The 23271-nt window shown below is 40.4% G+C and overlaps 1 protein-coding gene across 1 annotated transcript; it reads right to left on the minus strand.

Moving 5' to 3' along the window:
• Positions 1 to 1681: 1681 nt before the first annotated feature.
• TRAF6 (TNF receptor associated factor 6) lies at positions 1682 to 22815 on the minus strand. The gene is made up of 7 exons (XM_027578554.2): positions 22611 to 22815; positions 18962 to 19279; positions 15276 to 15426; positions 13593 to 13751; positions 12041 to 12112; positions 9986 to 10063; positions 1682 to 8292 (listed from the first exon to the last, which is right to left on the minus strand). The coding sequence occupies exons 2-7, from the start codon at positions 19255 to 19257 to the stop codon at positions 7423 to 7425; spliced, it is 1626 nt and encodes a 541-aa protein (XP_027434355.1). The 5' UTR covers positions 19258 to 19279; positions 22611 to 22815; the 3' UTR covers positions 1682 to 7422.
• Between the last annotated feature and the right edge of the window lie 456 nt (positions 22816 to 23271).

Here is a 23271-nt window from a genome sequence, read left to right on the forward strand (position 1 = left end):
ATTAGGTTTGAAATAAATTTCACTTTCAGGCTCCTAACTATTCTAAAGGAAATGACAGGTTAGCTTTAGTTTTCTTAAGCACTTCTGGTGGGGCTTTGTCTGTTTTATGTAGACACTTCAAGTTAAAGGACTGGCCAATCAGAAAGGATGAATACCCACCATTTGCATTGAAATGGATGGAACTGGAGGGGATTATGCTAAGTGTAATAAGTCAAACAGAGAAAGACAATTATCATATGGTTTCACTCATATGTGGAACATAAGGAATAGCTTGGAAGACCATAGGGGAAGGGAGGGAAAACTGAAGGGGGGAAATCATAGAGGGAGACAAACCATGAAAGACTCTTGATTCTGGGAAACTGAGGGTTGCAGAAGGAGGGGGGGCAGTGGGGGCGATGGGGTAACCAGGTGATGGGTATTAAGGAGGGCACGTGATGTGATGAGCATTGGGTGTTATACGAAACTGATGAATCACTGAACATTACATCTGAAACTAATGATGTATTATATGTTGGCTAACAGAACATAATTAAAAAAATAAAAAATAAAAGACTGGCCAGAGGGAAACAGCTGGGATTAAGAAGCTAGACCTTCTCACACAGGGTTTGTTTTTTGTTTTTTGTCGTCGTTTTTAAATCAACCTCCGCTGATCAGGGTGGAGTGGCCTGTGAGAAGGTCCAGGGTAATGGATTATTAAATAAGGATATTTATTTAATATCCTATATATTAAAAAAGGATTTATATATTTATATTTATATATATATTTTTATATATAAAAAGATTATTTTTCAGGATTTAGGAATCTAAATCTGGTTTTATTAGTTTTCAAAAGTGTAAATTCTGTGAAGCTCAGACTTGCTGACTCATTTTTATATTAAAATGTGCAAATCCCTACCCAGACCAAGCAAAAATTATTGTGATTATGCATCATTTCCTGACAAGATTACAATTGTCACTTCATAAAGTAATCCTGCCCCTGCTGGTGGTCCCCATACAAAAGTTAATTTTAAAATATGACAAGTGTAACAAGACATCCAGAAGAATGGACTGGTCAAGAAACTAACCCAAATTAGAGGTGGAGTTTAAAAAAATTTTTTATGGCTTATTCTGGGATTAATAACAATATTTCACTTTGGGAACTTTCCAAGAATTAAGGTGGCATTTTGTAGAACACGTGCATGCTTGACAAACTTGTACGTCCCACTTAGGGAAACTGAGTCTACTTTAGAAGACGGGGTTGACCCACAGAAAGCTTCCTAAAAATGCTTTTTTGCCACACGATAGAAGCAGCCATCACTTAAACAAGTGTCTGGGGGGTTTGCTAACGAAGGAGCGGCTGGGATAGCCTCGGCCCTGGAGTCGAAGCTTCTCATGCATCTATTGGGACTAAGTTCATGCCGCTTCTGGCTTCGTACTTTCTGTTTACCTGGTTTTCTCACTGGGCCTAAAATGGCTGTGCAAACGTTTCTTTCTCTTTGGGCCCAATTTTATTTTGCAAAATACAGTTTTAAGAGTCTGAGGAAGAAACCACAGCTTAAACAAAGGTCTAGAATAAATCCTCATTTGCCATTTCCTGGAAGAGCAAAATATTAACTATTTCATGTGTAAACCAGTGGCTGGGATCATTCTTCCCTCCCAATATAGTGAGTTACAGTCTCCAAAATAAAAGATAAAGCAAAAATCAAGGCAGTGTAGTTATTTTATTAAAACAAACACCCGGGATACCAGTTATATTTTAAATGTATATTTCATTTTAAGTAAGAGTACTTCTTTGGTAAAGCCATCGGTGCTATATACAGGTTGAGAAGAGAATATGCACAACAGATGGGAGAGGGTAGACTGTGTCAGTCCAGCGTTTGTTTTCATGTACACTAACATTCAATAAGGTGCCATTCAAGAAACACTTTTGGTCACACTCTTTTAACCACTACTAAGACAGGATCTAATGTAAAATCTCCAAGTACCTTTGTGACTTAAATGTGAATCTATATGCATAACCTAAGGTTGGAAAGAACAGGTCACACTTATCTACTAAATGGAGTGGAAACCCTGTTGATCCCTCCGCCAGTCCTGCAATCCAGTTGTATTGACCTGATGGAGACCACAGGGGAGGGGGGGCAGGGGGGGTTGTTCTCTGTGTTGTGTGTGGTGATGGGGGCGGTTGGAGGGGGGCAGTGGAGGGTGTGTGGCAGTGAATCTGGGTAATGCCTTTAAGCCCTCCCTTTCACGCATCCTGCTCTTCTGATGAACACTGATTTTTGGCCTTTCTGTGATGAGCCACCCCTTCCCATCTTCGCATTCAATTCCTCTCACAAAACACATAGTTTTGAGTCCAGATGGATTAGGAAAACTGCTCACAACTTCTGTAGCAACAGTAAATTCTGAGCAACAGCAGGCTTTTTGATGACACTTTCACCATCTGCACGTGCTTCAATTTTTCACATCCGTTTTCACCCCATAGCTTGTCATACAGTTACAGAACTTTAACAGCCTCCCTGGGTTCATAAAGCATCTTGCTTAATAGATCCAAGCATTAATAAATATTACCCATTACTTAACAGTATCTAAATTTCAGATTCTATCCCACTCTTTACAGGTAGGTAAACGGACACAATGACAAAGAGAACTGATTTGCCCATGGTCAGTCAGGAGTAAAACCTAAATCTCTTAGCTTCTAATTTAGTGGTATATATGCTAAATTACACTGCCTCTTCAGCCCTCTGGGAACATAATCCTGGAACCCTGTGTAAGCAGAATGGGCCCAAAATTACATTCTCACCAGAGAAATTAATGGGATAATTTATCAAGTGTGAAAATAACATTAGAATATTCTGCACAACTGATCAAGGACTTTCAAATAAATCCATTATAAAAAGCATCCCTTCAGGCAAAATAAGATTAAAATTTAGCATGATATGAAAACTAGCTGAAAGTGAGGACCACAATTCCAGCTACAACTCAGATATCACAAGTTTCCCCAAAGAGTTTAAGATGACTCAACTGAAGCTAATTATCTTAGCAAAATTTTTAAAGAGAAACCAAACTTGAAGAAGTCTCATTAAAATTAACATGTACTAAGTGATAAAGCTAATGTTACAAAATGTTACTTGTAGATTCTAGGTGGTGGTGGTTCACTATACAATTCGTCCAACATCTTTGCATGTTTGAAAAATTTCATAAAGAAAGTGTTGGGGGTAAAAAACAAAAAACAAAACAACCAAACTCATCTATACCGTACCACCTAAAACTTACATGACAAACTACCAGAAATTGGTCAGTTTTAACCAGTATTTTCATTAACAGATCATACTAAATATATGAGTGTGTATCCTGTGCTGGGCACCGTGCTGAAACCATGAACCGAACACCGTCCCTGTCCCTAAATTTTCGCACTCTCCTTCGGACTGCAGTAAGACTGTCATTACGTGCTTCTAAGACTGGCAGCATTTCTTTCGTGGAATACAGGAATCCATATGCTCTTCTTTCCACTGGCCCTTTAGCTTGTACCCTGAAATCTACCTGCAACTTAGGGATAAGTGCAGTCAGCCGGCAGAGGAACTCTGACAGGAGGCTCGCCTTTCCAGAAACCACGGCTGGGAAGCAGCATTGCGGCTGTGCTCTGGTGACCTTCCAGGTGGGCACTCAGAACTGCAGGCCTTGAGGGAGCAGAGGAGCCAGCCTCTCCTTCCCCCTTGTCCTAAAGGCAGGGCTAGCATCCGGCTGAGAAAGCACTTTGAGAGGAAAAAAAAATAGCACCACATCTTCTTATTCCACAACATGCTTGCCCCATCTAGAATGATTTTTCGGTATTTTATAACTTTATAATAACAATTTTGGGAGAGGAAAAAGCTTTAAAACATTAAAGGCTTAGGTGACATTTAGAGAAACAAGTAGGCTTCTCTTTACAGGCATGTGACTAAAAGTGAAGGCTGTACTTGACTACAATCTGTAGAGATCCATCTAATTTGATTTCATCAAATCAACTTTCTGGAGACTGGCAATTCGGGAGTGTCAACTCCATTCTATAGAATGCAATAGTATCAACTGTGAAACTTACTATAGCTTATCGTGTGAATCTGGAAAATCTAGAAAAAAATGTATTTCAAAAGAAAAGTACAAATGACGATTGTCCATTTTTCATTTTTTTAAGGCATTGCAGTGCTTAGGCTCTGTGGAACTAGGCATCACAAAAGAGACCTAATGGAATTTTATATAAATGGTGAGCATAATTCATAATTTAATTGAGACAAGCCAAAAAAAGAGCTGGAGTAACTGAATTAAAGTACAGTGCTTTCAAGTCTTAAGTTAGAAAAACCTCTCTCCTAATTAAAAGTGTTTTCTGGTCACCAGAGATCAGAGGGTTCCCTGGATAAAGGAATGACAAGCAACTGCTCCTCTTTAAGGAGAATGTATTCTAATTGCATGCATAATTCCTAATTCCTAATTCATGCTTAGTTTATCTAAGACTTTACTAGTACAGAAACACTAATGGAGAACTTAATTTTATACCTGTCACAAAAACTGTCACATTTCATCCAACATCTCTATATTAGCCCATCATCAGAGGAAAAAACTTGCCTTTCATTCTATTTCCCTTGACTCGGCCCCACAGTAAAAGCTGAATCACACTGTAGTGTAGACAAAGCTTCACTGCTGCCCCGGCCAAAGGACGGTAAAAACTCCCAAACTACAAATCAACATCCTGACTGGTTTTCCCACAGCCAAATACATGACTTGAAGCCAGTTGCCTCCAACACTGGGTTGGACCTCTCTGGGAAAAGAGGAAACAATTTTGCTACATTCGAGAATGATGTCAGAAGATCAACATGTTCAAAGGTTAATAAAATAAGAATGCAGGGCACAAACACTTGAAAGCCGGTTGAGTGAAGCCAGCATGTTTGAGTCCGGCAGATTGGAAAAATGTCAGAGACCAGATTTTCCATCTCAGGCTTGATTCTGAGGTGAGGTCTTAACAAAAGTTTCTATCTGGAATGACAGCTTGACCATTACTTTTATTCTATATTCACAGTGAATGACCAGTGTAAAATAAGTGCCTGGTTTCTTACAAAATACCACATGTTTGGGGGTGAAAACAAATGCTTATTTGAATTAAGATGAGACCCAGCTGATGGGATACTACATTTGAAGTATTATAGGCAGCAAAAATTAAGGCAGAGCAATTTCCTACTGGCAAAATCTTTTAGTAAGTATTGTCAACGCTCTGCTGGTTAGGACTTAATTTCTTAAAACAGAATTTTATGGTTGGAGTGGACCTTAGAAACATCTAAAGCAACTCCTTATTCTACAGATGAGAACCTTGAAGCTAGAAGTTGAAATTAGGCAAAAAACCTGTTTTTTGCCTAATTTCTACTAACAGAGTTAGTAGGAAAAAAAAAAAAAACTAACCAAAGCAGGAAATGACTTGGTTCAGTACCTAAAGTACAGCCATGCTTTTAATAGAAATTTGACCAGGAAGCTTTTAAATAGTATTTCCTTTTTTGGTGGGGTTGAATGTTTTGTGGCAACATTTTTTTTTCCCTCTGATAAAAATATATGGTTTATTGTAGAAAATGTAAAACATATTAAGAAAGCACAAAGAATATAAGTCATCAAAGATAGGTCAGTACATTTCCTTCAGGCTTTTTCTATGCAACAAAAAAAGTTTACCATTTACTTGTTAAATGGAACTCAACAATTATTCACTGAAAAACAGTCACAACAGCAGTAGTGCAGGGCTCCCAACCTGGAGGGTGGTGGTGCCATGATTCTGAGGAGCTAGTTGGAAGGCATAGCCGCTAAGGGACACCAACTGCCAGGAAGTGAACTGGGAACTAGTGATGAGCAGGTGGTACCGTTGGTAACTCTGGGGAACAGGATCTCTGCATGACCCTTCTTTTTACTGTGGAACATAAACGCATCAGAGCAGAAGCGGCAGAGACGTAGGGCAGGAACACAAGGAAAGGGAAAGGTCAAAGTGACATACTTGCTGGGTCTGCCTGGAACCAAAACCATTCTTCTCCACAGACAAGGTCTCTTGGCTTCCTCTTGAAATTAAGGCTCATCTTCAATGCTGGTCAGGGAGCTCTGATCTGGCCCCTCTAAAGATATAATTCCATCTCTCATGACCAGACATCATTAAACAATCTTGTGTAAACAGCAAGGGGTACGGGTCCTCTCAGATTCTTCTAAGAGCCTCTACTAGCTCTAGGACTCACTGAGAAAAAGATTTCACCATATTTAATATCTATAGGCCTTAACAAATCAACGGCACAAAAATCATCTCTCCCTATTAGGAACATTTAGCCACTTCAATACATTCCAGATGACCCTCCTCAATTGTTGTTGACCAAAGCAACCTATTCAGGCTAAGTCCTGACAGAACCACTGTGACTGCCCACCTTGGTTTGATGACCTCTCAGGTTATCTCCAGTGATCTCCCAAGTATTAAGAAATTCTGTTTTTAGGAAATCAGTTTTGTTCCATTTAACAACTATCGGAGGTGTTCAAAAGAGCTGAAAATTTCTGGCTCAGATAGCTCCCGTCACCACCAGTGAAATGCCATGTTGGCTGACTGATGAGACTTATTTTTTCTGTTGGTGCTTATATGTGTGCATCTCCTTGTCCTACAAGCATTAAGCCACAGAGAACATATGTAAAGCTGTGGAATTCACTCTGCACTGAACGGACAGAAAGGGATTTATAGCATAACACTGGGCAGTTGGTACCCACATGGTTCTCAATAGTCTCAACTCTGGAGAAGATGCTACTTGTAGCCTCAAGGAAATATGTATGCCAGATAAGTGTTTATACTAAATAACTAAGGTTATATTTAGGGTTTAAACTAGTTTCTGAACATCCTACAGGGGGTGGGGGGTTGGAGTGAATGAGAACTTAAGCTTTCCAAGGATTAAGGTTCAAATCCTCTGAAATCCGTACAAGGTCAAATAAAATGAGAACTCAGCTCCAGAGTAATAATTCTCACTGGCATCAGCACGAGGCAGTAGTGATTCTCAAGTTTAACATATTACATATAAAAATAAGCTGAAGTTTTAAGGAATGTCATTCTTAAAAAGTTTGAGCTTTCCTAGTCCAACCATGGGCTTTTTGACAATCAAACACACTGGAGCAAAAGCCCATGGAAGTACAACAAAGAGGTATACTAAATGACAAAAGAGCTGCTGCAATATGCCACAGGCACTTCGGTTTTTGAGAAAGCACAGAATGTGTAGATTCCCAAGGAAAAAAATAAAACTGCTTCAGAGATTTGTAACAGGAAGAAGTGGTAAGTGACCTGTCTAATAACATTCACTGGTGAGTACTACAGCCTTCCCACTTCTTTTGTGGTTTGCGTTATGATTGAGAACAAGGCAAAGACACTGCTTTCTCCAGACGGCTTTTTGTTTTTGAACAAATGCAGGGATGCTATGTCCCTGAATCAGTACTTCGTGGCTGAAAACCCTCCCTCCGGAGACTGCCCATGTCAAAGCGGGTGGAGACCTCACAGCGGACTAACAAAGTATCATCCTTAACGAAGGTTCTTTGTCTTAGGGCTTCCAGGTGCATAAAAGTCACATAGCCAAAACCTTTTGGGTTCCGTGGGATTGTGGGTCTCTGGAAGGCAAGCAGCTCTGGTTTGGCATCCATGATCTCTTCATGGTTTTGCCTTACAGGCGCTTCAGACTGATCAAGAATTGCAAGGCGTATTGTACCCTGGAAGGGCCAAGGCAGGTGGCTGTCATACTCTCCCTGCATTGTGTGGACAAAGAGGGATATATAATTAGCACAGCGCTGAGCAGTTGGTAACTGGAGGTGCAGGCGCATGCACAGTTTGTAGCCAGGTTTGCCCGTGTAGAATCCAGGGCTGTGAATGACAACAGGTTTCTCCTCTTCCTGAGATTTCAAATGCATCCCAAAGTTGCCAATCTTCCAGATGTAGATCCCGTTGCACTGCTGCGCTTCTATTTCAGCAACTTTGTCTTCAAGGGTTCGAATGGTTCGTTTGAGCTCATTTACATACATGCTCTGAGTTTCCATTTTAGCAGTTAGCTCTCGGATTTGATGGTCTTGTCTTACAAGGCGACCCTCTAACTGCTGAATGGTTTCTTGGAAATTATGGACCTCAGGGTGACACGGAGTGGAGACCCGGGACACAGAGGAAGAATCATATGGCGGCATATCACGCTGAGGTACAGGAGCTAAAGCAAGGCTTAAACTCTGAACGGCCTGAGCCAACATTCTCATGTGCGACTGGGTATTCTCTTGTAGGTGGCGTGCCAAGTGATTCCTCTGCATCTAAAAACCAAGCATAAGCCTTAGGCTGGGACTAGATACTGTGAGGACTAGGAAAGGGACCTAGCCAAGCCAAATAAAAGGTTTTTAAGTAATGTCATCACTTCCCTCCATTCCCTACAGCCTTCTGTCTTCATCAAATTCTTGATCCAGTGAGACGATCTTGTCTCTTTATTCACTGAAAAAGTGAGGCTATGTGCTGAACACCTTTCACTCAGATAACTCTCCCTCCCACCTATAAAAGTATCAGTATCTATACCATCCTTCGCTTCTGACTCAGAGATGACTCCCCGCTTGTCCAACATTAATGCTTCACCTAGGCTCTCACTGGCACCCACCTTTTCAAGACCTCAGAGGTTTTGCTCAGTTATACCCCTTCTCCTTTATCTTCATTCCCTCCCCCTAACCCTTTCCCTCAGAATATATTACCGCTTTCCTATCGAAAAAAAGGTACATCTCTCTAGTGATCTCATGTCTCTCTTTAGCTAATACCATTTTCTCTCTCTTCCTTTTACAGCCGAGAGTGAGACTCCATCTGCGCTGTTTCCAATTTGTTTTCCAAAGTATCTTTCTTGTCTCCACACCTTCTCATGTCATCAAGAACATCTTTATATGAGAAAGTATAACTTTTATTATAAAAGTAATTCATGTATATTATCGAAAAACAGAAAATACAGATGACTGAAAAGAAAATGAGTTACTTATGATCTCACCTAACTACCATTAACATTTTTTTAAAAAGGTTTTATTTATTTGAGAGAGAGAGACAAAGATAGTGAGAGAGAGCAGGGAGGAGACGGAGAAGCAGACTCCCTGCGGAACAGGGAGCCTGACTTGGGGCACGATCCCAGCGCCCCAGGATCATGACCTGAGCTGAAGGCAGACACTTATCCAACTGAGCCACCCAGGCGCCCCCCATTAACATTTTGATACATTTCCTTCAAGTCTTTTTCTCTATGCAGACAATACAGAATCTTCCCATAAAATGTAATCATAGTATATACCATTTCTTCACTTTATTCTTAAAATTCGTAATTGCATGCTTATTGTAAAAAAAGTCAGGTTAAAAAGCATAATGGAAAAGCAAAAGTATAGCTGGACTCTCCAGAAAGAATGACTTGTCATTAATAACCATCGATCTCTGGGGTGCCTGGACAGTACAGTCAGTTAAGTGGCTGACTCTTGGTTTCAGCTCAGGTCATGTTCTCAGGGTTGTGAGATTAAGCCCCACGGTTGGGGCGGGCTCTGTGCTCAGTGGGGAGTCTGCTTAAGACTCACTCTCTCTTTGCCCCTTCCCCTGTGTGCACGCGCTCTTTCTCTCTCAAATAAATCAATCTTTAAAAAAATAACCATCAATCTCAAATATGTGACACAACTGATCACTAGTCTTGAAACTAATTTTGGAGAGCGTAGCAACACCACCTTTTCCTTGCCTGATTCACCAATTTCTAATACACTCTGTTCATGACTTCTTTGATGGTCTGCTTCTCCTTCCTGTACACACTCTGTCGACCTTCCATTATCATCACAAACCACTTCCCCAAATCAATATTCCGAGTCCCAATTTCTCTTTGGAGCTCAAAACTTATACACTGCATGTCAGCCATATCCCCTTCCACTGGTATTCTCAACTCTACTACAGAACAGAATTTTCTTTGATATTCAAGAATTAACAAAAGAAGGAAAAAACCCTTACCTTTACATGGCAACCAAAAGTACTGAATGTGCATGGAATTGGGGCTGTTGGACAGTCTAGATCATAGTGATTAGGCATCTGAAAACCAAAACAAAGGTTGAAAAATGGTTCTCCCTGCATATCATGTTCTAGTTTAATGATCACATTTGAAATAAAGATTTACATTTCATCTAAACAGTATCAAGTATTGTCTACGGATGCTTTTGCACAATGCAGAGTTGAGAAGTTGCAACAGGAACCATGTAGCCCACAAAGATCAAAATAATATTTATTTCCAAAAGTCACAGAGAAAGGCTAGAGAAACATCTCTTACCATCCCTCCAAATCACTCAAATGTCCAGAAAATGAATGTTTCTATTGCTAGGAACTAACGCCCTCTAGTGGCACTTTAGAGAAAAAGCACCTTCTCATGGCAACTAAAACTGCAAACTCAAGACTCACTGTGGTCCAGGCCATTTAACAGCGACCAGTTAACTGCATACACTGAAACCACTGGTTGCGGCCAGTATTTCCCTCATGACCGGCTCTCATAATCTTACTTTCTTTTAACCAGGGCATGTTTTGGTTACCATGGGGAGATGCAGATGTCAGAAGGTATTTTCAGCACATTAATAAAAGTTCTAAAGAAAGTCTCAGCCTTCGATTTGGGGATTCTAAACACATTCTTTAAGGTGAAATCCATTATGCAGAATCATGTTCTTTGAAAGTGGTGCCAAATTCCCTTTAGAAATTTAGTTTGGCTATATTCATAGATACTTCAAGCAGAAATGACTATAGAAACTACTTAGTCCAATTCTTCATTTTGCATCATCTGGAACAGCAGTCTGCAGAATTTTTTGTAAAGGGACAGACAGAAAATTTTTTCAGCTTTGTAGGCCTTATGGTCTCTGTCCCAAGTAGTCAACTCTTACTATTGTGGTACACTAGCCATGTACAACACACAGACATGTGGGCATGGCTGTGTTCCAATAAAATGTATTTACAAAAACAAGCAGTGGGCCAGATTGGCTGGTGGGCTGGTCTGCTGATTCCTGATGTAGAATGTCAGCTTTCTTGTCAGAGATCAGTGGGCAAGTTAGGGGCACAGCCAAAATCAAAACCTAGGTTTTCTCTTAACCTAGAGTTTTTTCCTACATTATTTTATTTTTGCTGGGTTTAATATGTGATACACGGTTTCCTTCAAATATTAAAACAGAGCAAAAAAGAAAACTAAGGAGGTGAGACTTCAAAAGCAAAAAGAAGTTTAACACCTTCGAATTAAGGCTTTGTTGGGGGAAAAAAACCTAAAAGACTTTGTTAAAAGACAAATGGAAAAGTTCAGTTAAGTGACGGGTTTTGCTTGCTGCTACTTATTAAGGTAATCCATTATGATCTTTGGGTTTGCAGACTTCATGGGTGTATAAATATTTAGTGACTAATATTCATATTTTGTGGGTAAACTCCCCAAATGTCAAAAGATAGCAATCAGATGGAATTTTCCTTTCTCTATTAATACAAATGTAGTTTTCTATTATTACTACTTTTGATGATGCCCATTAGCAGGCTATGGCACGAATGAACAGAGGCACTACAGATCTTGGAAAGCTCAAAATGTCCCACTGTCTCAGGGGCAACAGCTACAAACAATGCTCTGCTACTGAACAGACTTGCTTTCATCTGTTTCATAGTTCTCTCACTTTCAGCCGGTCTCTGGACATCTAAGAACCCTGTTCCACAGTGTGCAAATATGTATTTCTCGAAGTTTTTCTTTCTTTAAATGGAGATTTTTTTGATTATTTTTATCTTTAAATGACCCGGGTTTGGTAGGAATCTTTATAAATATACACAAACATGGGTATTATGTTAATGACTTAGAAATTTTAAGTACTTAGAGGGGGCTGAATATTTTGTTCTTTCTTAAAGTACTATAATAATTTACATGAAAGCTTTTCAGTTTTAATACTTCTTCAACCTGTATTCATTTTGCCTTATTGATTTAAATTTCCCATTAAAAACCTAACTCGTTTCTTTAATCTATTAATGGAAATATTAACTTACAAAAGGGAATCATTATACCTGTTCTCTGATGAGCATAGTATTGCAGTATTCACAGATGACATTTGCCAAAGGACAGTTCTGGTCATGGATCTAAATTTTATTAGAAAAATATTAAAAAAGCATGAGAAAATCTGAAAAAGTAATAATCTATTTTTATAAAAATTCACTATAAAAAAATTAAAGACCTCAATTTGTGCAAAACAAAAATGTAAAAATAATGTACAAAGGTTATTTTCTCTCCAAAGGGAGCCAATATATTCTCCAAAGGCCCTCTTCCAAAAATTTCCAGCAACAGCTTGACGACTTAACTAAAACTCTTACCAGGAAGATTAAAAGAAGTATTATTAGAGCAAGAAGCTTTGGTGCCCAGGTTCTCATATGCCCCAGGAAAGTGAGCTTTGTGTTCCAGAATACAATGAACTTATTAGTTTAGTTGATATGCTGAGAAGTAATTAAGCTTCCAGGTTAAGTCCAGTAACTTACTGAAGTTTAGGAAGACATCAATTTGCTCTAATTATGCCTCAGACTTCTCTACATGTTTAGCAAGTTAGCAGACTTCTTTAATATTTCATCAACTTAATGAATATGCTTGACCTTCTAAGAAAGTAGGAAAAAATTACCAAAATGAATTTATAAGAAAGTTTAAAGAAGTATCTTCATAGCAATAAAAAACATAAATTATACATAGGTTATTTTAGTAAAGAGGACACAGGATGGGGATCCTGGACTAGATCTTAGTGCTAGCTTTGCCACTGACTATATTAATGTAAAATTACTTAACCTCTCCACATCTGTTTCTGAATGGAAAACTGCTCTATCACTATGATGCTGTCAAGCACAATGACACTTCTTTTTAAAGATAAATGTTTTAATTGAAGTATAACATATGCACAGAAAAGTGAATTCATTACATGGGTGTAGCTCAATAAATTATCATCAAAGGAACACATTTTGTGGTTTTTAATTTATTCTCCATAAAGGTTTTAACTACCCATTCTCTTTTTCAAAGAGAAAAGTGTAAGTCTGATAAAGTAATCATTTGTTTGTTTCTAATCCAAAATTGGTCATTAAAATATCAGATAGAAAAGGAGATCGGCATATGTCTTTCCTAGAAGCTTGTGTTACTCGCAGATCTAGTATAGTGGTTAAGTAGTATAAACAATGTTTTCTAAGAAAGATATACAAGTATAAACTCTATGCTTACTTACTAAATAGTTTATTGACCCCTGTTTCTTAAAAGTCAATCTTCCCACCACTGCTAATATAGACTCAGATTTGGAGTAACATCCTCTCCTATACCCTCAAATATACATTAAAACTTTTTTTTTTTTAAGATTTTATTTGAGAGAGAGAGAATGAGAGACAGAGGACGTGAGAGCAAGGAAAGTCAGAGGGAGAAGCAGACTCTCCGCCGAGCAGGGAGCCCGATGTGGGACTCGAACCCGGGACTCCAGGATCATGAGCTAAGCTGAAGGCAGTCGCTTAACCAACTGAGCCACCCAGGCGCCCCTGAAACTTTTTTTTTTTTTTAAAGTAGTAGTGAAATTAACAAACCCAAGTAAGTACATGCCTCTTTATCTTCAAATGCCATCAACGCAGCACAGTTCACGCAAGAAACCTGTCTCCTCGGGCACTCCTTAAGAATGTGAATATTAAGTAGGCATTTTTGGAAGGGACGCTGGCACTGGGGACAATTCATGAGAGCAAACTCACAATGCGCTTGGTGATCCTGTAATGAGGAAAATGTAATTGATCAGTATTTGCCAATCCCTATGAAATTTCCTAAGAAATAATCTACAAATGTACTGTTCCCTTTTATAGAACTGGCTACTGAACCTGCTTTGTCTAGCACACACCGTATGAAGGTCTTACTGAATTTATTTTTTATTTATTTTAGAGATAGTGAGCAAGTGGGAGGAGCAGAGGGAGAGGGACAAGCATATTTTGCACTGAGTGCAGAGCCTGACGTGGGGCTCAGTCCCACGACCCTGAGATCATGACCTGCGCCAAAATCAAGAGTCGGATGCTTAACAGACTAAGCCACCCAGGTGCCCCTGGCCTTACTGAATTTAAATAGTGGTTGTGAATTACAAGTTTATACAAAGAATGTGAATTCTCAAGTTAATGTATCCAATTAGGGAAAGATGGCAGATTTTCTGATTATCAATTTAGTCTCAAAAGGACCATTCCTTCAAAAGGAGCTAAGTAAAGGTGGGCATGCTGCAAATACATTTTATTTTTTAAAGATTTAATTGGCTTCCCATTGTTAAACCAGATATTTTTTAAGATTTTATTTGAGAGAGAGAGAGAGAGAGAGAAGAGCAAGCACAAGCAGGGGGAGTGGCAGAGGGAGAGGGAGAAGCAGGCTCCCCACTGAGCAGGGAGCCTGACATGGGGCTCAATCCCAGGATCCCGGGATCATGACCTGAGCCGAAGGCAGACACTTAACAAACTGAGCCACCCAGGTGCCCCGCAAATACATTTTAAACACTTAATTTCAAATACAACATAAGCAGTATTTAATTCTTGTAAAACAACCAAGCTAAGAATTGTTTTTATTTAATTTAAAAGCAAATGCTTTTAGCTGATTACTTCAGCTAATCTCAAGCTGGAGGAGGACTCCACTTAGCTCTTAATAAAATGTACAATTTAGAAAAACAAAGTATGGTTAGGGTACTAAGATGACAGATGACTAGACAGAGTTTGCTGCTTATTTCAAAACGAGAAAAATAAAATTAAGAGATTAACATGTGACACTTATATTTGAAATGCTCCTCAGTTTTTTTTTTAAAGATTTTATTTATTTATTTGACAGAGACACAGCGAGAGAGGGAACACAAGCAAGGGAAGAGGGAGAGGGAGAAGCAGGCTTCCCGCCAAGCAGGGAGCCCGATGCGGGGCTGGATCCAGGACCCTGGGACCATGTCCTGAGCCGAAGACAGATGCTTAACGACTGAGCCACCCAGGCGCCCCACAATGCTCCTCAGTTTTATTGCAGATAATGTTCACCTAAAAAATTTGTAGTAGAATACAGATTTCTTTCTTATTATCACTGGGCAAAGCCAGAGTATATGGACTAGAAGTATATAGTTTCTACTCAAATTTATATTCAATTATGAAAGAATTGGTATTAATTCAGCAATAATTTATTAACCAATTATTATATGCTAGGCACAGAGGGGACACAGCAAAGTGTGTATCCTCTAGGAATTGCCTTGCATATATGCTAACAGCTAGAAAATAATTTTAATACCTCAAGATGCCTCAGTTCCATCTTGTGCAAACAACCTTCATTTGGACACTTCACCATCAAAGAAAGAATCTCTCGTTTTGCAAAATTGTCAGGAAATAGTTGATTTTCCAGCAATATTTCATTGTCAACTGGACACTTGTGACCAGCATCCCTAAAAGAAACAAGATACATACACTTAGATTTAAACAAATGTTATCGTTAGAACACACAAATCTTTTAGTCACCGCATATAAATTCTCCATTGATTATTTCCTATGGAAAGTAATTTAACAGCATATCACCAAAATAAACTGTTCTTTTGTAGACAGTTTAACAAGCATTCTTTACTGAAATGAATACAACTAGCACCATTTGGTTACCTATATCAAAAACTATGTTGCATTTTAGATTTGGGGATAGATTTAAAGCAAAAAATGAGAAAAATTGAGTAAAATCGTATTTTGATTGGCATGAAGTGAAATGAAAGTTAAGGCTGGGAATTGTGGCAGTCTGGCAGGCCTCTGTTCTGTGAGCAGCTGTACAGTGTCCTAGTGAGATGGAACTAGATGGGCTGCTCGTGTGCCAACAACATCTAGTTGTAGTGTGCTGCTTGGTCATAAGGAAAAATTAAACCAATTAGCAGTAACCCTACGAGGTCACATTTTTAGGTTTACTCTGAACAGTCATTACAATACTCTGGCTCACAGGCAACAAAGGTTTCCTTTATGTTTAAGGTACAGCGTAGTAGGGAGTAGAGCACCTCTATGTCCTGATTCCCAGTGGTTTATTCCATCTTATGATGGAAAAACCATCCCGAGGAAGCTTGGGTGTCTGTCACCCCCCTTTAAGTTTTTGGGATGTCTCAATCTTCACTGACAAAATATGGCAGGTCAGGTAGGCTAGTCAATCACTCAAATATTTGTTGAGCACTTCCTATGTGTAAACCAACAGCGCTAATTGCTGCTGCAGGTAAAAAGCTGCTGAAAAATGGAGTCTGCTGCCAAAGGTCTTAGAACTAATAAAGGTGAGAGACATGGTCTTTATTGAGGCCTCTCTCAGAATGCATGTTATTACTACATTGTCAAAAACTTTCTGAGAAGCATAGAAATAGATGCCCAAAATCTAAGTGATGGATGACTAAGAGAAAATAAGAACAACCTTACAGAGTAAACTGGAAACCACTGTCCACAGCATTAGCAATCACTCCAAAAGAAAATGGAATTGAATTGAGATAGATTTTGATTCCTTGAATGACTATAAGAGATGAAAAATTCCAGAGCTGTTCCTTTAACAACTTCAGAGTTAAACCTAAATGGTCATTTCTAACTTAGAGGGAGACAGGGAAAAAAAAAAAGCTCAGACTTCCTTTTGTGGGTTTTACTTCCTTTTCAGAACATGTCCCACTACTTGCATGAACTCTGCTATTAAAAAACTGCTAAAGATTAGCTACCTTCCTGGGATGTGTGACCACTTGGTAAAATACTATATATTTGTACCCACAGGAAAACCAACAACCCACTTTCACTGCCTACATAATGATATAAACAAACATCACTATAAAAAAAATACTTGAGCCTTTAACATCATTCTCATGTACATTCTAAACCAGTGGTCTCAACCAGGGCAATTCTGCCCCCCATGGGACATTTGGCAATGTCTGGAGACCACTCTGGGAGTTGGGGGTGGGGGGTACGACAGCATCCATGAACAGAAGTCAGGGATGCTGCTAATCATCCTACAATAATTTCCCACAACAAAAAATTATCTGGGCCAAAATGCCACGTGAGGAGGGTGAGAAAATCTACCTTCAACAGATCTTACCAATTCAGCAGCGGGTAACACAGTTTTTTCAAGAATTGACACAAGTCACGTGTTCCCTTGTTACTTAAATCAAGCCAAGTCCCAAGTGTGGATGTAGTTACCTTAAACTCAAGTTTTATGTTAAAGTTAATTTAAAAGTTCAAAGAGAAAAACTTGTAAGACTAGTGAATAGCCAACTTAACCTATTTAAGAATGATTTTACTGAGGAACATAAAATCCTCCCCCACCTTCTTCCGTTATTTTTGTTCAGTATAGAACCCTTTAGTCACCTAAAAAGACTCCCATCTACTTCTGAATTATAGTAAAATGTATCTATTTCTTAGGAGATGATTTTGAATCACATGTGGAAATCCCATCTACCTTCATTTGGTTAAAGCAACCATGATTTACTGAGCACCAACTGTTTGTCAGGCACCGCTCTTGGCACTTAGGAAATAGTGGCACTCAAGAAATAAAAGAGATGTCAACGTCTGCTCTCAAGGAGCTAATCTTCCAGTTAAACAAGCAGACGATAGAGAAATTATCTGGTATTTCAGAAGATGAAAAGTGCTAAGGAAGAAAGAAAAGTAGGTTAAGGGAGACTGAGAGTGTGGGGGGAGGTAGTCATCCTGTGGTATAAATAGGGTGGCCCGGTTACCTATGAGAAAGTGAGATGTGAGCCACACTGGGGGAAGGAAAGAGTATTAGCGAAGCAATTAGCTGAAGTAAGAGTGCTCCAAGCAGAGAGAGCAGTTAAAGCCAACTCCCCAGGGCAAGAGCATGCTTGACATGTTCAAGAAACAGCAGAATGAACCGGTGGAAGGAAGGGGAGTGTAGTAGAAAGGCGGTCAGAAAACAGACTATGAGCCTATTATACAGGGCTTTACAAGGACTTTGGCTTGTATTCTCAGATGACCTGCTGCAGTGTTCTGAGCAGTGATATCTATTACTTATTTTACCAGGTTGTACTGAAAACAGTCTGGAAGAAGGCAAGGGTAGAAGCAGGAGGCCTATGAGGGCTGATGGTGAATCAGATGGCGGTAGCAAGTGGAGGCAGTGAGAAGGAATTTGATTTTGGGTATATTAGGAAGGTAGAGCCGTCAACTATTACTTCCTTTAAAAATACTGGCTATTTTACAGTTGTCCATAGACACCAGGTTTAACAGAATTTAACACTGCTAAAATAAGAATAACTGATCACTTAAAAGTCAGCATTCTTTGTATGGCTGAGATTATCAGATTCCAACAGCATCATCATTTAAGGTACATTTTTTTAAAATTTTAAGTAATCTCTATACCCAACATGGGCTCAAACCCACAACCCTGAGATCAAGAGTTGCACACGCCTCCCGAATGAACAAACCAGGTACCCCTAAGGCACATTTATCCGGTATTATTTTCTTAAAGCATAGAGATTCACCCCTTAGTCTGCAACAGAACTACTTTAAGTAGAAACAGCTAATTTACCTAGTTATTTATCTAAGGGACAGGAAGGGACAGGAGTAGTTACCTTTCACACCACAGCAGAAGCGAGTAAGAATCTAAATTTCTCAATTTTGTGTCCAGTGTGCTTTTCCCTAAGTAACTTTTTACGTATAAGACTATTCTCGGGAGGTGCTCTGTGTAATAATGTTCTCTGTATTTGGTTCTGTTGCTGGATACAGTTCTTATGCTCATGTACCTTAATTTTTTTTTTTTCCAAGAGTTATTTTTTATTTGAGAGAGAGAGAGAGAGAATACATGCAAGCGGGGCGGGGGGAGAGGCAGAGAGAGTCTTAAGCAGACTCTGAGCTGAGTGCAGACCCTGATTCGGGGCTCGACCTCATGACCCTGAGATCACCACCTGAGCTGAAACCAAGAGTCGGATGGTCAACTGAATGGGCCACCCAGGCACCCTGCTCACGTACCTTATTGATTTGATGATGCAAGCTTTGCAGAACCTGTGGCCACATGGTGTTTGCACTGCTTCCCTTAACGCCATCAAGCAGATGGGGCATTCATACTTGCTTTCCAGGGGTGGGTCAAACTCCACATCATATCCCTGGATCTCTTCCATAAAGGAGCTGGACAGGTTCCCCGGGCCGGCGGTTCCACCCACACTGTCATCTTTTGCTGCAGTGCTACACAGGCCGGCCATAGCGCCACAGCAGTCACCCTCAGACTGGCCGGATCCACAGCTGTTTTCACAGTTTAGCAGACTCATAGTAACGTGATTATCAACTGCTCTGTAGAAACAATGAGGAAAAATGCCTTCACACACATGTACACACACACACAGACGTCATAGCTTATCTATGCAAGTCCTTATTTAGTTGATATATGCTAGCCATGTTAATAACATTATTTACAGAAAACATTTAAAGTTCTTTGGGCTTTGCTTCATGGCTACGATTTCTGAGTTGTGGAGTTTATGACCTAGGAGAAAGGGAGAATATAAAATTAAAAGAAGAAAAGCACCTCAACTGTAACACTTAGTTATATCTTAATTATCTACTTATATGTCTGTTTCCTGTGACTGAAGTCAAGAATTTTCATATCTTCAGTACTGAGCACAAGATCTTTCATATAACAGGTGCTCATTAAGCATCTGCTGAAGAACTGAATTATGCTACTGAAGTTCCTTCAGTGCCATAAGGTGAAGAGCACAGTATGACCAGCAAGCAGTGCAAGGAAGAGCGATGCACAAGGAAGCAGGTGATCACGTGCAACACTAGATGTGTGATTTGGGGCAACCTAACAATTTGGCTCTTGGTTTCTTCTAGAATTTGAAATTCTACAAGTACTTCTAAATGTTCAGTGTGGGGACTTCTATTATGTAGAAAGAATGGAATTGAAAATATGTATGTGTATGTCCTTTTGCCTTCAGTCAGGTCAAGTGACTATGTCTCACTATTAATGACTGGAAAAACACATGAGGTTTCATTGGCCTACGGAAAACTATTGCTTTCATGGGTAGGTGGGATGCTTTCAAATTCTAAACCATTATAGTATTTATGAATTAGAAGCTAATGTCTAAAAACAATTCACAGCCTATGTAACCAAGTCTCTGTTGCAGATAATTACACCTGAGGAAAATTCCTAATACATGCCAGATATAGTTCTAGAAACAGAATGTAAGCCGCTAGTCAATATGGTAGACATTTATCCCCCTGCCTGTCTCATTTTCATATGAAAATCCTGGTTGCCACCAGGCCAAATGGCAGGTTAAGACAGTAATCCTGTATCTTTCACTTCCCTACCTTCTTCTTTTACAAACACCTTCTTCTTCTCAAAAAGATCTACAAAGGAAGAGGCACTGTTTTGGCTGGATAGACAGTGCTTGAAGCCTAAGTGCTGAAATTTGATGATAGCGGTTTATTTCTTTTCTCCATTATTTGGTGTAGGACCTGGACGAGTTAGGCAACCTTCTATCCTTCAGTTTCCTCATGTATAAATAGAGATAATCAGAATTACTGAGGATTAAATGTGTTAATATGTGCAAAGCACTTAGAACTGCCTCTGGAAGAATGAGTTATTATTATGTGCAGCAGCTCCTTGTAGTAAATTAATTGAACAATTTCACTGTCCCCATTTTATCAGAGGGGAAACTATGAAGCATAAAAGGGTTAAGTAACTTGCTGGAAATCATAGGCAAAACCTGAAGTGTTCCCCAAGGTTGATACAAAGTAACCACTGACCGATTCCCTATCATTTAAAAAAATTATAATATACTCAATCACTCTGAAGAATAAACAGTCACAGCCTTCTCACTATGTAAGCTGCTTTATAACAATATCCCCTGAGCCTCATTCCATGTTTTGGTTCAACTGCTCCTGGTTTGCAAAGAGTTTTTTTGGTGTGTACAATAAAGTTTTACTAACTACTACTTCAGTGATTCACTGGCTTTTTACTTCTATTATTTTTGAACTTTGACAAAGCACAGCTTTAATTAAATATTGTGGGATGTAGCCGCTGATGACTTATTTAGACTGCAAGATGAATAAATATTGTCATAAATCATGACTTGTCATATATCATGGCTTAAATCTAAATATTAGTATCTGGGTCAAAGAAAGAATACATCGTTAAATATCTTAGGGAAGGGGGGAGTATAGTGATGCACAAAAATGTGCTCCTCTAAGATCAACAGATGCTAATGAGAGAAAGGTTCTAAGCAAAAGAAATCAACAAGGTATGTCTCCAATCGGGTCAATTTTAAGTCAACGGAAAATTCATTCATAGCAAAACAGAATTCCTATAAGTAAAACGATATAAAACAAAATACTGAGAAAGAACCTTTATTCTTCTACTAGCTTTAGAAACAACTATTTACCAACTCTTTAAAATCTATGCCTGAAATGCAAAGACTTGTAAATGTGCTGCAATGGCCAAGAAGTGCTGCAAAATAGTCAACTGTTAGATCTTAATTTTGAATACAAATTCAAGAGGCATTCCCATTCCTAGGCACTATTTGTTTTCCTCCTGGAGGCAAGGATTTGAACAACTTCTTTTAAAATCGCAGCCAAAATTGTATCAGCATCACATATCCCAACTTAGCACAGAAAAGGTCTGGCCTTTACAATTCTGAAATACTGAGAAGTATATAGTACATGCAGGTTGAAACTCTGCTCATCACATGGCCAACAAGTGCCTGAATGAAACACATTCCTTCCTTGAGTCACAAAAAAGCCACACTGTCCTTAGCCCACCCCAACCTCAAAATCAGAAAAACCCTTTCTATCTTCCCAAGTAATCACAGAGGAGTGGATAATATGGCAGTAGTTGGGTTCACAAGGCCAACACTTAGATATTCTTTACAAGTTTTTCTCGTTTCTACCCCTGTGTAGCAAGACATTAGTAACCTGTTCTCCCGAGAAACAGAGAAACACGCAAATACTATACATTTAAGCTGCTAATACTTTAGGTGCTTTCTGTTCACATTCAAGACAGTCCTAAACTCTCAACTGGAGTTCCCCTAAGGCCAAATACTAGGAACAGCTTTATCAACCCAGCGTCTGGAACAATCTCTACAACTACCGAATGCAGGGGCGGGGAAGGAAACATTCATGTCATCTGAACTTTTTTTTTTTTTTAATTGCTGCCTGGGACCTCTATCGAGTTCAAAAGGGAACCCCAAAATAGCTTTCCCATGACAGTGACAGAGAGCGATGGGAATTTAAAAGGTTTGGCTTTTGTTTCGTTTTTCCTTTTTTAAAAGGCTGGTAACAGCTCCGAGGGACGGGAAAATCCAGGAGGCAATTTCCTTTTCTGGAAAGGGGAATACGCGGGGTGAAGGGAGGTAGGGCTAAGAAAACGGGCGCGGGATTCCCGCTGGCGGACGGAGTGAGGGGAGGGGAGGAGGTGCCCGCAGGCAGGGGGAGCAGAGGTGAAGGGAGAGGGGGCGGCGTCCCCAGCCTCTGGGAAGCGAGGAGACGGCGGGCGGCCTCCCCAGCCTCTGGGAAGCGAGGAGACAGGAGGCGGCGACCCCAACCTGTGAGGAACCGGAGAGAAGGGGGCGGCGTTCCCAACCTCGGGGATGAGGCCGCGGCCACTGGGAGGAGACGTCCGAAGACTCACCGCTCTCGTCCGCTGGGCCGCCGACACCAGCCGGCAGCACGACTCGGCTCCGCCAAGGCTCCTCACTCCGAGTTGAGGCGGCCTGGACGCCAATCTGCCGACCCGAAGGCCGCTTCAGCTGCGACCCCGGGCAGCCCGGAGCCCGAGCCCCAGCCGCGGACGCCCCTACTTCCGCCTTCTCTGCTCTCCTTGGGCAGCGAGGGGCGGGAATCGGACGGGGGCGGAGACCGAGCGGCGGAGCCGGGCCCGGGTGCCCCCTGGCGGCGGTCCTCCACGGGCCCGCAGGCTTCGGCGCAGGCGCGGGGCAGGTCCCGCTGTCAAACCTGCGCACGCCGTCTGGGCTTCCTTTTCCGCTCGGAGAGATACCCGACCTGGGAATTCCTGACCCCGCAGTCCTGAACTGGTGTATGTGGGTGTGGGTGGGTGTGTGGTGCGTTTTTATAGCTTCCCTCTCCAAGCAGGAAAAAACCCCAAATGGGTTAGATCACTTGACCTTCGGGAATTCTTAAATCCCTCCCCAACTCCACCCTCCTTGCCAAGTTTCCACAGTACTTAGAACCCTCTGTTATCACCTGGTCCTTCTCCTTCGACCAGTCCGAGGGAGTCAAGCCCATATATTAAGAATTTCTTGGAATCCGCTGCCAATGACACCACCATCCTC

This window comes from Zalophus californianus, chromosome 11, assembly GCF_009762305.2.
Source record: "Zalophus californianus isolate mZalCal1 chromosome 11, mZalCal1.pri.v2, whole genome shotgun sequence".
NCBI lineage: Eukaryota > Metazoa > Chordata > Mammalia > Carnivora > Otariidae > Zalophus > Zalophus californianus.